This window comes from Apteryx mantelli, chromosome 3, assembly GCF_036417845.1.
Source record: "Apteryx mantelli isolate bAptMan1 chromosome 3, bAptMan1.hap1, whole genome shotgun sequence".
NCBI classification, from domain to species: Eukaryota; Metazoa; Chordata; class Aves; order Apterygiformes; family Apterygidae; genus Apteryx; species Apteryx mantelli.
This window is the reverse complement of record NC_089980.1, coordinates 24,328,423-24,343,611: the sequence shown is the minus strand read 5'-3', so window position 1 is coordinate 24,343,611 and position 15,189 is coordinate 24,328,423. Positions and strand designations below refer to the sequence as shown.

The following is a 15,189-nucleotide window of genomic DNA, read 5'->3' as shown; positions in this document are numbered from 1 at the left end:
AGCCAGAGATCAAACAATAGGCAGGGGCATTAGAAAGTCCTTTTAAGTGTTGCTGAGAAGCCAGTTTGTATACAGGGAGATGGGCTAAATAAGCTGAGACCCCTTTTCCCATAGAGATATCTGTAAGCTTGCAGAAGCAGAAATAAAATCTCCCAGAACTTATTTCAAAGTATTGTTTTCCTGTCTTTTAAACACATAACTCATTTGTCAGAAACTGCCATACCCAAGTAGAGGAATTTGGTTTTATCTCTTCCCTCAGTAAAGGCCCACTACAGTCCCGTAAATTACCAATTTAGAAAATCACCCTGAAGCTATCAGGATGCCAAATGAGCAATACAGAATTGCAATACCTAGAGAAACCAATGGTATGTGTTCTGCTCCTCCTGGCTGAGCAGGCTGAGAACAGAGGCTGACTCTCACTTTGGCTCCACTGATGCAGCTCGGGGGGTAATGCTTTTTAATACCTTTGGAATTACGTAAGTAATTGAAATACAGATCAGTCCGGTATGTGCACATAAGTCTGCAGGCATTAGGGATTGACATGATTATTGTATAAAGTTATACCTGGATCAAAGAGAGAAGTTTTAATGAAATACTTGCTTGGAAGCATGTGCCCAGAAAGAATGCATTACACAATATATCTTGAATGTATCTATAACAACCTAATTAGGTTTGCAAACCATCCTTTCAAGGAATCTTTTCAATTATTAGAGATATTCTTTCAGTTGTCTGCATATGTCCATGTAATTCAGCACTTCACTATCACGTTGCGTGTGCTTCTAGTCTCTGCACTAAACTGCAGAATATTATTTTGCAAATTCTGCTGACTTGCTGCTCAGATAATTCAGCTGTGGTCAGGCTGGGGTTTTAGTGTAATTTGGAGCCTTCCTTCATAACATCCAAGGCTGAACCAGTAGTCAGTAAGTAAGCGTATTTTGTATGTGTCTGCCTTGCAGAATCTCCGGCCTCAGGAAAGTCGGACCGTGTTCAGTGGCTCTGTGAGTATCCCATCAATCACGAAATCCCGCACGGAACCAGGACGATCGATGAGCGCAAGCAGCGGCTTGGCAGCAAGTAAGTGAACAGATCTGCGTTGCTTTGGGCTCTGCACACAAGTGTTTTAGGCAAGGGCTCCCTGCATTTGCCTCTATCCATACTGTCACTTGGCAGGATTTTCAGAAGTGATCAGGACTGGCTGACTATTCCCCTTGAGGGCAAGGACAGTTTTCTAATCTTGCTTTCAAAGGAACACATAAATTAACAGCTAGCCTCTTTGAAAAGGGAGATTAGAAACAATATTCTTGCCACTGGGACTACGTAGTTGCTGCTTGCGTATTTTAAGTCCGTGGCAAGTTGTTCACAAGCTCCGTTGTTATTAACTTTGTTACTGAACTACGTGGAGCTTGATGTGGATGCCTCTCTTGCTGCTAGTGCAAAGAGAAAGCAATAGCAATCTGGCTGCTGGTATGAAAGAGCTGCCTTGGAAACACCTTTCCTAGCGCTGCCATCCTGCCTCTATTCAAGAGTCAGCACATGAAGCAGGCAAGCGACCCCATAACGTGAAAATAGAGGCAAGACTGGTGTCCAACTTTTCTAGGCCTTTCCCCTTCCCTGGGCACATGCTGCGCTAGCTACACACAGCCAGCAGTTTGTGGAAAGCCTGTGGATCTGTTGTAGTCTGTATGTGCTGGTGTGACCTGCCCACACCATGGGAAAGAGGCCACTGGAAGCAGGCTGCCAGTACAGCAGTTTCTACAACCAACTGTTGTCTGTTGTCAGGGACTTAGTGATTTGTCTGTGCTGTGTAAAGTGTGTTAATCCCGACATGCCGGGGAGGGGCCAGAGAATCCCTAGGAAAAGCAGCACCTGGGAGCAGACAAGATAAAAGCCCACATAGCCTGCAAGCCATGAATGGAGCATCTTGGGACACGCTGGAGGAAAGCAGAACTAACCAGAGAAACAGCTAACAAACTTCTAGTACCTTGCATGTGTGTGCCTGAGACACAGTTTAATTCCTCTGCGCATTTTAGGATCGTCTGCACAAAACGGCAGTGCTTTGCGGAGGGAATTTTCAGGAGGTAGCTATGGAGCAAAGCGCCAGCCTATGGCATCGCCATCGGATGGTTCCTTATCCTCTGGTGGTCTGGACCAAGGCAGTGATGCACCAACAAGGGACTACGAACGAGAGGTGAGTGACAGGAAAAAGGAGAAAACCTAAGTATGTTGATAAAGATGAGGAAGTTAAATTCTGTGGTGGACTTTGCTGGTATAACTCCCTGACTGGCTAAGAGTTTGGGAATCACTATTGAAAATGAAAATTTGTATTTCCAGTATTTCAAGCTTTCTTGACAAGACTTTGGTCAAACTGCCAACTCTGGCCGTGGTATTTATCATGCAGAAAGTGTATTCTGTGCTCCTTACCTAGAGACCCATGGGTGATGAGGCTCCCAAAAATATGGCCCAGTAGAGTGACACCTTGGTAGTGACCTATCACAGCTCAAAGTGACAGTATTCCTTCTCCCCTTTATTTGCAAAGACTCTTAAGCTATGTTAGCAACCATTTCACAGTAGAGACATACTGTTATAGCACTCTGAGTGCCTGAAGTTAACAAGATAATTTAAGAATTATCATATAATAATTTCACTTAGAACAGGAACTGTTCGTAAGTTGATCATTTATATTCTTTGCAAAACAATTGTACCACTGTGACAGGAATACAGTCCCACCACATGCACTCAGCCTGCTGCTGAGCTCAGTCCTTCCAACCAAGAATGTTTTACATAGGAGGGTTCAAACTGATGTTGGCTAGCAAAACTGCCCCAGCCCATTTTCATACCAAGGAATGAGAGGATTTAGAAATCATGAAGGCTTTTTATGGTACAGAATATATTCTTCTGGTTGAAGCTGGAAGGCAAGTGTCAGCCCAGCCTCAGGCTCAGGCATAGCTACATTCTACTCTATGCTGGAAGATCTAACTAGAGTAACTTAATTAGGATGTTTTGAATTAATATCCTCAAAGTGACATACAAGAGGTAGCTGTGATGAAGCCCATACCATAAAGATTCCTCAGTTTAGTGGAAGAGCATCTCTGATTGTAGTCTGGGAAAATGCAGAAGCCGTTGTTGCTTCACAAGCAACGTGAAGTTGCACACTCTGTTGACCAAGAAGCACTCAGGAACATGCAGATTGCAAGAACCCCACAGGTGCTGTATCCATATATCAGCATCAGTTCTACCAGCTGTAAATGGAGCGACTTGACAGCTTACTCTAATTCTCCCCCCACCAAGACATTCTGAGCAAAGAAAATTCCTCAATATTTTTGGACAGTAGCAAAGTGCAGGCTTTTCAGTCCAGTCAGCTGTTGTTCAGACACCCTCAGTCACTCTCAAACTAACTTGCGTACGCTATCCAGTTACTTACTGGTGTTGCTCTGTGTCTTTGGGCTGCAGGACTCTGACTCTCCGAGACACTCTACTGCATCGAACAGTTCCAACCTCAGCAGCCCTCCCAGCCCAGTGTCGCCTCACAAGACCAAGAGCCTCTCCTTGGAGAGCTCTGACCACGTGAGTTGGGACTCATGAACTGCTTCAGCATTCAGATTTGACATCACAGCAGCTTAATGTCCCCATGACTGTCCCTTTCACTTGTTCCAGTTCTCACCTTCATCATCCTAACCCTCCCCATTCCCTTGTCTGAAAGTGATGTGGGAGTGGGGTAGAGAGGAAGGTAAAAGCTGGTCGTCTTCAGCACCATTCAGCACCGCCTCACCCTCCCTTCCCCAGATTAACAGCAGCAAATGAGCAAAGCTAGGGTGCCAGTAAATATCAGATGCTGTAGATTTGTATTAGTATTGGTTTCATTTTTGTGATTACAGCTGCTTTCATTTTTAAAGATATATTTATCCCACCCCCCACTCCCAAAAAAGTAGCTTAAATAGACCAGACCAGTGTCAACAAGAGAAAATTCAGAGGGATTTTGTTTTCATACAATAGCTCATTGTACTGTACAAAAGTAGCACAGAGACCCCTTCCCCTGCGTGGGGAACAATCAGTATGTCAGAGGCACATAAAAGCTTTCAGCCATCACGTTTGAATGTCAATCTGATTGTCGCCAGCAAATCCTTATTGATTAAAATGATGCATATTTTACTACAGTACAGAGTTTAAATAAATACACAGATGTTAGAGTTAAATACGTATGTATATATTCAAAGAAAAAGCATTGTGTATGCAGCAGAAGATGGATGCTTATTTAAGAGAGCCTTTAATTTAAGATTTGTGTTGTCCCTGTTTTCATGCTCAGTAATATACAGACTTGGAGGCCTGGCCTAAAACCTTTCGTGGGACAGATGTTCCTTTTGCGTAGCACTCGCTGCACTGCCAGGAGGAGTTCTCCCAGTGCAGTAACAACATTTCTTTACTTCTGGTAGTAGCATAATTGAAGCTATAATCCCTACTTTCCTGAGAAGCCCCATCCTTTGCAAAAATGACAGTGATTGGAAGGCAACCCCCTGCCCTGACAGTCAAGGGCACACTTCAGCCAGGTGGTTGCCCTTGTGTGCTAGCTTTGCAGCTGAGGAACCTTAGGGCATGCTACAGTAGAGGTCCTTAAGGCAGCAAGGGAGTTTAATGCAGCAGGATTCAGCAGGAATACTGTTTCCCCGGGTCAGCATTTGACCAGGTTTTACTAGAAGGGAGCAGTCTTCCACATCTCCTTGACCATTCCTAACCAGGACACTACTGTTGCTACCAAATGCTAGTTTATAATACACATCAGCCAAATGAGTGCCCTTAGCCTGAAGCTAGCCGTTGTTGGCTTTGCTGTCACTGTAGCAATGACGAACCTTGAAGACTGACCTCATACTGTTCACACTGTGGTAGTCAAAGATGCCTAGTCACCCACAACTGCCATGCTGGCAAGGTTGGTTCTTCCCTTCTCCCTCCCCACCCATGCTGTGGGTTTGCGCGATTTACAGTTGTTTCTATATGTTCTCCTGCTATTTGGTTCCAATAGCAGGGCAGGTTCAACAGCAGAAAGTATTGTGGTGGAAGACAGGGCCCACTGAAGTTGCAAAAAATAAATAAATAAAAAGCTGAAGCTGGTCATGCAATCAACCAAATAAGGTGGGAGACTGATGTACAAATGGATGGTAAGAGAAAGATGTCTCTTCTCTTTGGTTAGTAAGAAAGACAGATGTTTTTCATTTGGGGAGTATGTTCAAATGAGCCTCTCTTCTTAGTAGTATTGTTACTGGCTTTATACCATGACCACACTCAAACACATAAGGGCTCTTTGTATTTAGAATACTGGTTTCATGGGGTTCGGAAACTTGTTACGGCTCTTAAACCATTCCCTATTTTTGCAGTCAGCAGTTTATAGTGTGTTTCACCCACATAGAGATGCTTGGAGTTTTCCAGTTTCTGTCTTCCCTAGTGGAAGTTATAGGTTAAGTTCAAACCATGTACAATAATTTCCAGGTATGGTCTAAATGGGAACTAGGGAATGAGACACACAGATCATTGCCATTACCATTTAATCATGCTGGGTCTCCTAGATAAGATGTCTAGTTCACTCTGCATCAAGAAAGAGGCTTGTCCAAGGCTAAGCTCATTCAGTGTTATTTTGAGACAGGACCTCAAGAACTTTTTACAAACTGTCATATCAAAAGCCTGTCTCTCTCCAGTTTGGATTTTTCAGAGTAGTAAATTCACAGTGTTTTTTTGTTGTTAGTTCAAAGCTACTACTTTTGCAAGCTTGGCATTTAATATTAAAAGCTATAGCAAACAGCCAAGCATTTGAAATTAATTCCTATCATCAGAATAGTTTTTCATCTTTCCGAGGGACAGAGAGGCAGGGCATTATTGGCATTATTAAAATTCCACATCAGCTTCTTCTTAAAAGCTGCATTTTGCTTCAAGTATAGCCACTTCTTTTTCCCCACAATTCTCTCCTTTTGGTGAAGCATGTCCACACACTTTTCAAAACCTTTGCAGACTAGTTTTGTATTTAGTGTATGTTGTATTTAAACATTAATCTTACTTTGCTGTTGAGAGAAGGCATTTAGACTGCAGTCATGGAAGATAGAGCAGCCTGCGTGATAGTCCCCTTAGAGAGGATCACAGCATATGGAACCTTTGGGGGGATTTTTGCAGTTGAGCTAGTGCTCTATCTGAAAATGGAACCCAAAGACCCATGACAGAGCAAACTTACTTTAAATGAATAAACCAGTGTGTTTACTCCATTACGGTGCCTGCAATCTGTTGAGAGCAAACTGAAGTTTTCAGGCAGAGCATGGATCAGCTGCGTTACAAAGCTAATCTCCACCACATGAGAGCTCCACAGGCCTATGCTGTTTGTACACTACAATTTCTAAGCCTCAGCAGTCCCCTTTAGGATTACTATATTTAATCATTAGTTTGGTACTGTGCATTTTTATACATATCTGTTAAAAAGAGAAACAGCAACTGTTCTCTCAGTTGAAAAGCAAATGACCACATCACTTATTTGAAAGGGAGAAAGTTATCCTAGGGCTTGAATAGTTTTATATATTTGGGGACCATTTGATTATACACTCAATTTTAAACCACACCCATCTCTTTGTTGGTATGAACACTGAAAACAATATGCATACTGTAACTGAGCTTTTTTAAGTACGCATTGGGCTAGGAAAAGTAACTTGGTCATTTGAACTGTAAGACTCTTGACTGGTATCTCAAAGACAGTTGTCTCTTAAGGTTTGATGTTTGCTACTTTGTACTGTAGCATTGCTTCAACTTCACAGTTAGAGGGCTGCAATTTGTCCAGGGAGCTAAAATCTCCCATTGAATTTCAACTGTAGCATATGTTCTCTGTACACAGTATATATCTAGTTATGATTTTTTCCTTTTGGCTGAGACTGAAGGTGTTTTGCATTTACAACACTGCTTTAATGTATGGATTGTTGGGGTTTTGCTTTTTTTTTTTTTTTTTTTTTTTTTTTCCTTCTTTTGATGGCAACAAAGGATCCAAACAAATTCAGGCAGCTACTAAGGACTCCAGGTTATAGAATGAAAAAGGTTCAATAAATAGTTTCCCCTCCACACACACGCACAGACATGGCTTCTTTCCACACTTCATAAGCCCAAAAGCAGGGTTAGAGTATTCTTTTCTGTGTTGCATTTGACCTGTAGAAGACAGCTGTTGGTTTCAAAAAGCATTCCTGTTGCAGTTGAGGTAGCTTCCTCTTTCCTCTCACTTGCTCTGGCTCATTATGAACATGCATTTTGCTGATTTCAACACATCTCAAAACCAAGTCAGGAATGTTACCTCTTTGATTAGATTCTGATAAAATCACAACCCAAGTGTGTTGAACTCTCAGGTATACAGTAGATGGAAGTTGAGGGTCTTGCCATACCAAGAAAGCCCAAAAAGCATAAGGTTGGTGTAGGAATACAGTTTAACCACAACTAACTGGTTCGGTGTCAGCCCTTCAACACGGAACACCAGAGTATTAGTAAAAAAAAGATTCCGACACTGCCTTGTCTTGTCATTCACTGTTTGGCTGTATAAGACAAACCCATACATGGGTGGAGGAAGTTTTTTCAATTTTGTGCATGCTGTTTAATTTTAAATTAATCCATTAGGGGTGAAATCCATCACAGTGCAAGTACCCACACTTCAAGTAAGTCCGGCATGCGTATCTTCTGTTAGCTTTTTACATAGGAGTCTGTTCCATGGAGGAAACAGGACAATTTTCTGCACTAATGTGAATCATACCCTTTAGAGTGCTTTTGGCGTTCACATTACATTTGATAAAGATCCCCAGAAACAGCTCTACTGCAGACTTTCCAAACTCAATTTAAACTTGAGCTTGTCCTTCTTTCCAGCCACAGCTTAATACAACCTTTTTTCATTTTGCATAAGAAACAGTCTCATCCACAGGGAAGAAATCCACAAACAAACCAGTGTTGGTATTTCAGAGCAATTATACCTGCCTTTTTATGTATGACAGTTTCATATCATTTATTTTTAAAATATGGTTTTTTAGGTTTTTCATTGTAATATTATTGTACAGTTTTGCATGGCATAGATGTAATCACTTTTTTGTTTAGAGTATAAAAGCTGACAAGTGTGCGTGTGGGGGAAAGATTCTGCTTTTTGCCTCTTCTCACTATTTTGTTTAATGCCCTCAATGTTGTAGGGGACATTGTAAGAGATTCTCTGCTACAGAACAATGATGTAGATTCTTTTGCACAGAAATATTTAAGGTGGAGAAGTCAACAATGTAATAAATGACTTGCCACCAATATTTTATGTTGGTAACACACTTAATATTAACCTACTTTGATGTACTGCAATAAAACAGGGAACTGTTAGAAATGCAGATGTTTTGTCTTTTTTTCCCCTGCCTCCCCATGTTAAGATTTGAGGAGGAAAGGGGAATAACTGTGTTCCTGAGGAAGATAGATAAAACCAGCATATTATAACACATCTGCAGAAGTACACAATGGGAAGAAAAGGGTGTTTAGCACCAACACCCTTCAGAAAAATTTACCCAGCACCTTTTTGAAAATTCAGTAGAAGTCAAGCCACCATTTACTTCTGTATATTGAATTGCATCAACTACAATTCTGATCTTTTTCTTAGGTCGTCTGCTCTACTTTCTGGGTCACTCCTCATCATTCCTTTTGCAACCTCCTCTTCCCACATGTCCATGTTTATTAGCACCATCTTTCTTCAGCTCACACACAAACAAGATGTACTATGGATTTTGAGCAGTCTCTCATGTCAATACGCGTAGTCATCTATCCTGAGGTTCTTCTTTCATTTATTGTCTCAGCTGTCCCAGTGTTTGTTAGACACTGGATTCTTTCTTATTTCTAAACTACAAGCATCATGCATTATTAAATGCACCTCAAAAATACCTGCATAGTTTTCTGTGTGCCCTGACTGACCCTTTCACATCTTCCACTGGTTATAGGGAAGAACTTCTCACTATCCTCGCAAGCTAGCTTGGCATTTTGTTCACACCAGCTACTGTCTCTTAGGACATCTCCCTCTCCATCCATTGTCCTGTTACCAAAGCTACAGTTTTTACTAGTGTGCTCCAATCACTCCACCTGCAGCAGGAATACAGGATTACTGTTGTTGCACCTGTGTTGCCAATAGCCTCAGTGCCAGGCTGGGCATGCTCCTGCTACCAGACAAAGCCAGCCAGCAGTCCTTTCCAGGAACAGCAGCGCCTCAACATGCTTCCCACAGTTCACACAACCAAAGCCTAACTTTCTCAGAAACTCTTGATCCTCTCTCCTTCAGTCAAAATGGTTATCTCCTTAGCACCGCTGTAGCTTATGCAGATTTAGGCCCCTGGGCTCATTCCATCTTGGTCTTGCATGTCTTTCCTAGCTGCTGTACCTCTGAAACACCATCTGTTGCCTGTGCTCTGACTTGTTCAATCAGTGCCATATTTTTCATTTCCCTCAGTTCCAGCTGCACCATCACAGCTGTGAAGGTCTTGGAAAATGGGCCTTCTACTATCAAGGCAGTTGTAGATCAGAAAAGCAGAAAGTGAACTGCATGTCAGACTTCCTGCGCAGCTCTTCAGTATTCATTTTGTTCTGATGCAACAGCCAGGTTGACTGAAACAAAGAAGGGATGGACAGCAACTGCTGTCATATGTAGCCTGAATTGCTGTTCTTTAACCTGGAAAATCCTTGGCCTTGGAGAAGCAAACTTAGCTTCCAGTTTGCACTGTGGAACAAAGAAGAACTGACATCTACAAGAGGGTTTTCCCAAACTTACTTAAACTTGCAGAGAAACTTTCCTATCCTCAATCTACTTGTGTAGTCTGAGCAACTTCACTAGCTGGCCCAGAGCAAGCAGCACTGATGATACATGTTCTTGTTTATTGTAATATGTCACGACTCCTTTGACTTGAAGCCAGAGCAGAGTATTTCTGGCTCACCTTTTCTCCATGGCTGTTACCAATTCCTCATGCCACAAACCTTCCCTGGACAATTCTGTAGAAGTTATTATTAGAGCTTTTGGAATATACCAAAGAGGCCAGCAGAATTAGGGACTGAGCTCTAATTAGCTCGCCTAATAAGGCAGCAGCTCACCTTCTGCTAGTTGTTATCCTTTAGGCAAATGCAAAACAACTCCATTGCTCAGCTGATGTTATCCTTAAACCATCTCTCTCTCAACAGGGGAGGGGAATGTTTGCCAAGAGTTAAACACTCATGCCCCAGCACAGTATACAAGAGACCTCTGGTCACATTAACAAGTACATGGCCAATCTCACTGAGCTATACTTACTGAAAAAATAAATTAACCATAATGCTGGTAAGGTTCTTTCTTTGCCTTCTCTTCCCAAGTTTTCTGAACACACCATCTCTGAAACTCTGAAATTTTAGACACTTTGCTCTGAAGTTAGGCTGATTCCCTTGTCAGCTTTTTATACTTTGCTTTTTAACCTTTAACATAAGCATTTAACATCTCAAACAATTCTACAGGTTTACAGCTGCCAGGTCTAGCTCCAAAGGAGAAACCAACTAAACAATGTATATCAGCTCAAAACAAAACGGAAAGTTAATCTATCAGTGCATAAACTTAAACAGCTTTATGCAAAATTTACTTCACTGAACAGCAGAGTTCACTCTTCTCAAAGCATTGGGAACAGTCTGATGAGATGAGTACTTTTAGTTAAATTAGTTAAAGTATGGATCATCCTAAAACAAGTCTAAAATGAAGCAGTTTATATGTTCATAATCTTGGAAAAAAGGTAACAACCTATTTTCCTATTTCTCGAAAGTATCTCCTAAGAGAGACCATTTATTCACTTACTTACTTGTTCTTTACCTCTGGAAGTGTCAGCAGCCAGATTTCAGATTCCTTATGTACTGCAGTTTAAGATCACACCAAACTTCTCTATTCTTGGATTGTGTCAACTGAGTGAGGCCAGGGCTGTTCCTTTTCAGCCTGCTGCTAAGTATCTGGCACTTGCCAGATGAAGCAGATCTACCTTATCAGGTGAGCAGCAATTCCAACAGCCACTCCTCCTTCGCAAATAGAAGGCAAAAGGCCTGTGTTCAGGAGACTGGTAACAGAGTGATTAAAACGAGAAGAAAAGAGAAGAAAAGAGAAGAAAAGAGAAGAAAAGAGAAGAAAAGAGAAGAAAAGAGAAGAAAAGAGAAGAAAAGAGAAGAAAAGAGAAGAAAAGAGAAGAAAAGAGAAGAAAAGAGAAGAAAAGAGAAGAAAAGAGAAGAAAAGAGAAGAAAAGAGAAGAAAAGAGAAGAAAAGAGAAGAAAAGAGAAGAAAAGAGAAGAAAAGAGAAGAAAAGAGAAGAAAAGAGAAGAAAAGAGAAGAAAAGAGAAGAAAAGAGAAGAAAAGAGAAAGTCAATTACCAGAATTTTTTGTGGCCAGACAGAAGTTCAGACCAACATCCCTCTGGCTCCTGGTAAACTTGTCTCCATCACCATAAACACTAGTGACACAGCTGCAATGGAAAGATGAAGGAATAAATGGGTCACAGATAGCTGGCTTTGCTCAAAGAATCACTGCTGCCCTCAAAAACAACAGACCTGCAACAGGAAGAGATTTGGAAGCTTCCCCTTCACCTCAGCTGCTGTTTATCCCCCAGAACAAGACAGGGCTCACTTTGATGTTCTTTACACCACTGGAGGATGGAATAACTGCAGGCAGAAGGCCCACCGCACAAGCACTTTTTTATTGAAATCAGTAAGTCATACAGGTACAGGATTTGTACAAAAAAAAAAATCCAAGAAAATAATTTGCTAGCTTGACTCCAATAGCTTAAAACTTTGTGTCTGGTTTTAAATGTGTATGACATTTCAGCAAAAGCTTGAAATGCTCACGAGACATGAAGGGTTTGTCTGCCTTACCATAAATTCTGCATTACAGGAAAACAGACAAAAAGAAAAAGACAGGCTAGCTTCTTGGTTAGGAGTCCAGCAAGCAATGGGTGTCAGAGTTGTAAGCTCATCTAACTTGCCATCAGGAAAGCTGATACTTACCAGATAGTGAAAGATCCCACTATTTGTGCTCAGATACAGCTCTGTTGATTATATATTTGACTCCCAGAACTGAGATGGGTTGTGTGAGTTGTGTGTGTGCACGTGTGTGTGTGTGCATACATGTTTTTAAAAAAATTTGGTAATCCTCATATTTTTAAAGTCTACTTCCTATGTTTAGCTTGCAAGCCAAAGAGAGGCAAAAAGCATAAAACTTCATCCTATGTACACATACACACACACCCCCTTGCATTAAATCAACATCAGTAAAATCCAGGAGGGTTCTTGGACTGCTACCACTTGACTTACAAAAATAGGGGACTGAGGGTATCTGTGGTAGGGTACATCTTAATATTTCATTCTAATTCACAGTATGAAAACTACTTGAATTCCACCTTTGCTTGAAAAAGGGAAGGTTTTTAAAAAACAATTTTCAGAGAATTACAAACAGGTTTCAATACTAACAAATTCTGCTCGTCCTCCTTCCCCTACTTGTTATAAAACCCAGTCAATATGCAGCCACCATCACAATGTTAAAAATGCATTCAAGGTAGTTGGCTGGTGCCTTGCAACAGTACAGAAGCACACAGCAGCTTTGCCCCACCACCGCCAGAGGATAGTTTCCTGCAAGCTGTGTGCTGTACTGGAAGTCTTAGCGTAGAAGAGACACAGCATGAAAGAATAACTTTGTCCTTGTGAAACGCACACTTGGCTTCCAGGGCACAGGCTGCTGCATCTCAAGAGGATGGAGAGCTGGGGTGCAACACGAGAGGCTACAATGCTCTTTGTAAGGCTCAGATGAACTGTGCCCTCAGAACAAGACGTGTTAGTTCTCTTACTACTCCTCTGGCTTCTTGCCCCTACTGCTCCAATATTTGCTATATGCCTCTTGGAACATGTTTTTACAGGGGATTTTGGCCTTCAGTTTGGTGCAGATAAGGAAAGAACCCCCCATCTTCCGATGAAGAGAATAGGTCTCCTCTGGCGGAGGGACAAGTCGATGCTTCAGCATGACTGGGATTAAGCCATGGATCTTTTCCGTGGTGCTTTGGTTGCCAAAATCAAAAGGTTCCTCAGATGCAAAAGCCTCTCCCAGGATGAGGACAGCATTTAAGTGGGCATCTTCCATTTCCTGCCCAAAGGAAAGAGGCATAAGTAACATCACTAGCCATTTTAAACATCAGGGGAAAAAAAAGTGCTAGTGCTAACAGCAGTTCAGGAGAGACAGTCAGCAGTACCCACAACAAAGGAAACATCCAGCCCCCGACAGAGATTGATGAACACTTGATTAATCGAGTTTCAAGCAACTAGTCTCCCAAGAGACCATCTGCCCAGTCATGAGATTTCAGACATCATCACCTGCAGGATCTTGTTAGAGAAGCAGGGGGGGACAACACATACCACACACACTTTGTGGTCAGCAGTATCATCATTACTGCTTCTGTTCCCCAAGGGAGGTGACAGAGCAAAAGCTGAGCCATTTTCTGCCCTTCTCCCTCACCCAAAAAGCAATGCTTTCATGGACTGTAATTGGCTTTTCCCTATCAAGAGAGCTGTAAAAGTCCCCAGACCCACACTCTAACAAATTTCTCACCTGGCCAGCACTAAAAACAGACCATTCTACTCCATACCTTGACTTCATAGCCGGTGAGGAATTTCATCTCAATTGACTTCTTCAGTACTCTTTCTCTGTCCATGTCAGCAGCCGCCTTGATTACCTGAATAGGAAGAACACTTTCAGGAGAGCTAGCAGATGACAGAAAAATGCTTTGAGTACAAGACTAACGTGCAGGTGACTTGCTCAGGCTACCCACTCACTTCCTTACCCCTGCTCCCTTTTTTGCCAGATGTGGAGCAGCTGCAGTCTGCAAGTTGGCCAGTGTAAGAGCTATTGGCAAGGAAAGAAAGAAAAAAAAAAGAAAAAAAAAGCTCTTCCCAGTAAGGCTGGGCATAGCAGACCAGAGAACAGACAGACACCAAAAAAGCTTCATGAACCAATCACCCCCTTCCCCTCAAAAAAACAGTGAGGGGCGTTGGATGAAATCTGCTGGCCACTGCAGCTCAACTTATCAAGTGCGGAACACTGTGATCAAGAAAGAGGCACGTATGACACTGCGCGAATTAATCAGTTTGTAAGCAGGCTAAAAGAGTCACAGGACAGGAAAGACAGCAAACAGTACAAGCAATTCCTGCATACTCTCATGTAAAATAACATATCGCTGCCTTCACAGTGGGTGGGAAGAGATGATACCCATTCAGATATGCTGTACTGCCCAAGTACCTCAGTAAACAGCATTACAATTTTCCATGTTTGGTTTGTAATTTAAACATAACTGGGATAGCAAAAGGTTTGCAACAGACATACAGAAGACTACAGTAAGGTATAAAACCAGAATAGAGATCATTCATCCAAAAGTGGATTAAAGTGCAGACACAAAGTGAAATAGCTAAGAGTTGAGCAGAATCTTGCAAATACTAAGTTTCCCCCAGTGCAGCACTCCAGTACATGCTTTAAGTCCTCACCTCAATGTATACATCTGTGAACTTCTCATCAAACCCTCGCGTTGCTCCGAAGTCCAACAGGGCCACCTGGACAGGGACAAACCCTTCTGTATTAAGTATCAAGCACTCAAAGAGGCCTGACCTGAGAAGACTCCTGATGTAATTTTATTAAGCTCAACTGCCTGGAGGTTTTGCACAGCAGTTCAGATTCCCCCAAACTCCTTTCTTCCCTGATAGCAGCAGAAAGAAGCATTTACTCCAGTACATGGCAGAGGAGATATGGCCTATGCTTGCACCATCATAAGCAAACAGCCAAACCGACAAGCAGGACATCTGGAATCACTTCCCCAAGCACAGCACAAGACAAGAGCCTTAGTCTAGTGTCCTTGGCTCAGCCATGCCCTTGTAGATAGTATCACAAACCGCATCTTTCTACCGATCAGCTTCAGAACAGACCCTGAGGCTAAGAAAACAACTGGGACTGGACCAAAGACAGGGAGCCAGCCAGGGTAACACCCAGACTAAGCAAGAACTGGTGGCAAAAAGGACAGGTTTCACTGTCCTACCTGCCTAAGGCTCAAGGGCAGAAACCCAGGAGATGCCCTCAGTAAGGGCTGATTAAACTTTAGAAGTGGGGAAATAATCACAAACTGATTAAAAGCTGCTCTTGTACAGAAA

General features: G+C 42.2%; 2 protein-coding genes across 5 annotated transcripts in view; one reads left to right on the top strand and one right to left on the bottom strand.

Moving 5' to 3' along the window:
* Positions 1–8,359, top strand: part of CDC42BPA (CDC42 binding protein kinase alpha) — a 192,832-nt gene extending 184,473 nt beyond the window's left edge. For both annotated transcript variants that reach the window (XM_013940346.2, XM_067292955.1), the window contains 3 exons: positions 957–1,074; positions 2,031–2,188; positions 3,451–8,359. In XM_013940346.2, the coding sequence (XP_013795800.1) occupies positions 957–1,074; positions 2,031–2,188; positions 3,451–3,582 (408 nt within the window). In that variant the 3' untranslated portion in view covers positions 3,583–8,359. The remainder of the gene's footprint in view (positions 1–956; positions 1,075–2,030; positions 2,189–3,450) is intronic.
* Positions 8,360–11,683: 3,324 nt separating this feature from the next.
* The window catches only part of COQ8A (coenzyme Q8A), a 48,850-nt gene continuing 45,344 nt past the window's right edge, over positions 11,684–15,189 (bottom strand). For 2 of the 3 annotated variants that reach the window (XM_067292953.1, XM_013940344.2), the window contains 3 exons: positions 14,533–14,598; positions 13,641–13,727; positions 11,684–13,141 (listed from right to left, as the gene is read on the bottom strand). In XM_067292953.1, the coding sequence (XP_067149054.1) occupies positions 12,848–13,141; positions 13,641–13,727; positions 14,533–14,598 (447 nt within the window). In that variant the 3' untranslated portion in view covers positions 11,684–12,847. The remainder of the gene's footprint in view (positions 13,142–13,640; positions 13,728–14,532; positions 14,599–15,189) is intronic. The other variant, XM_067292954.1, reaches the window with a different exon arrangement.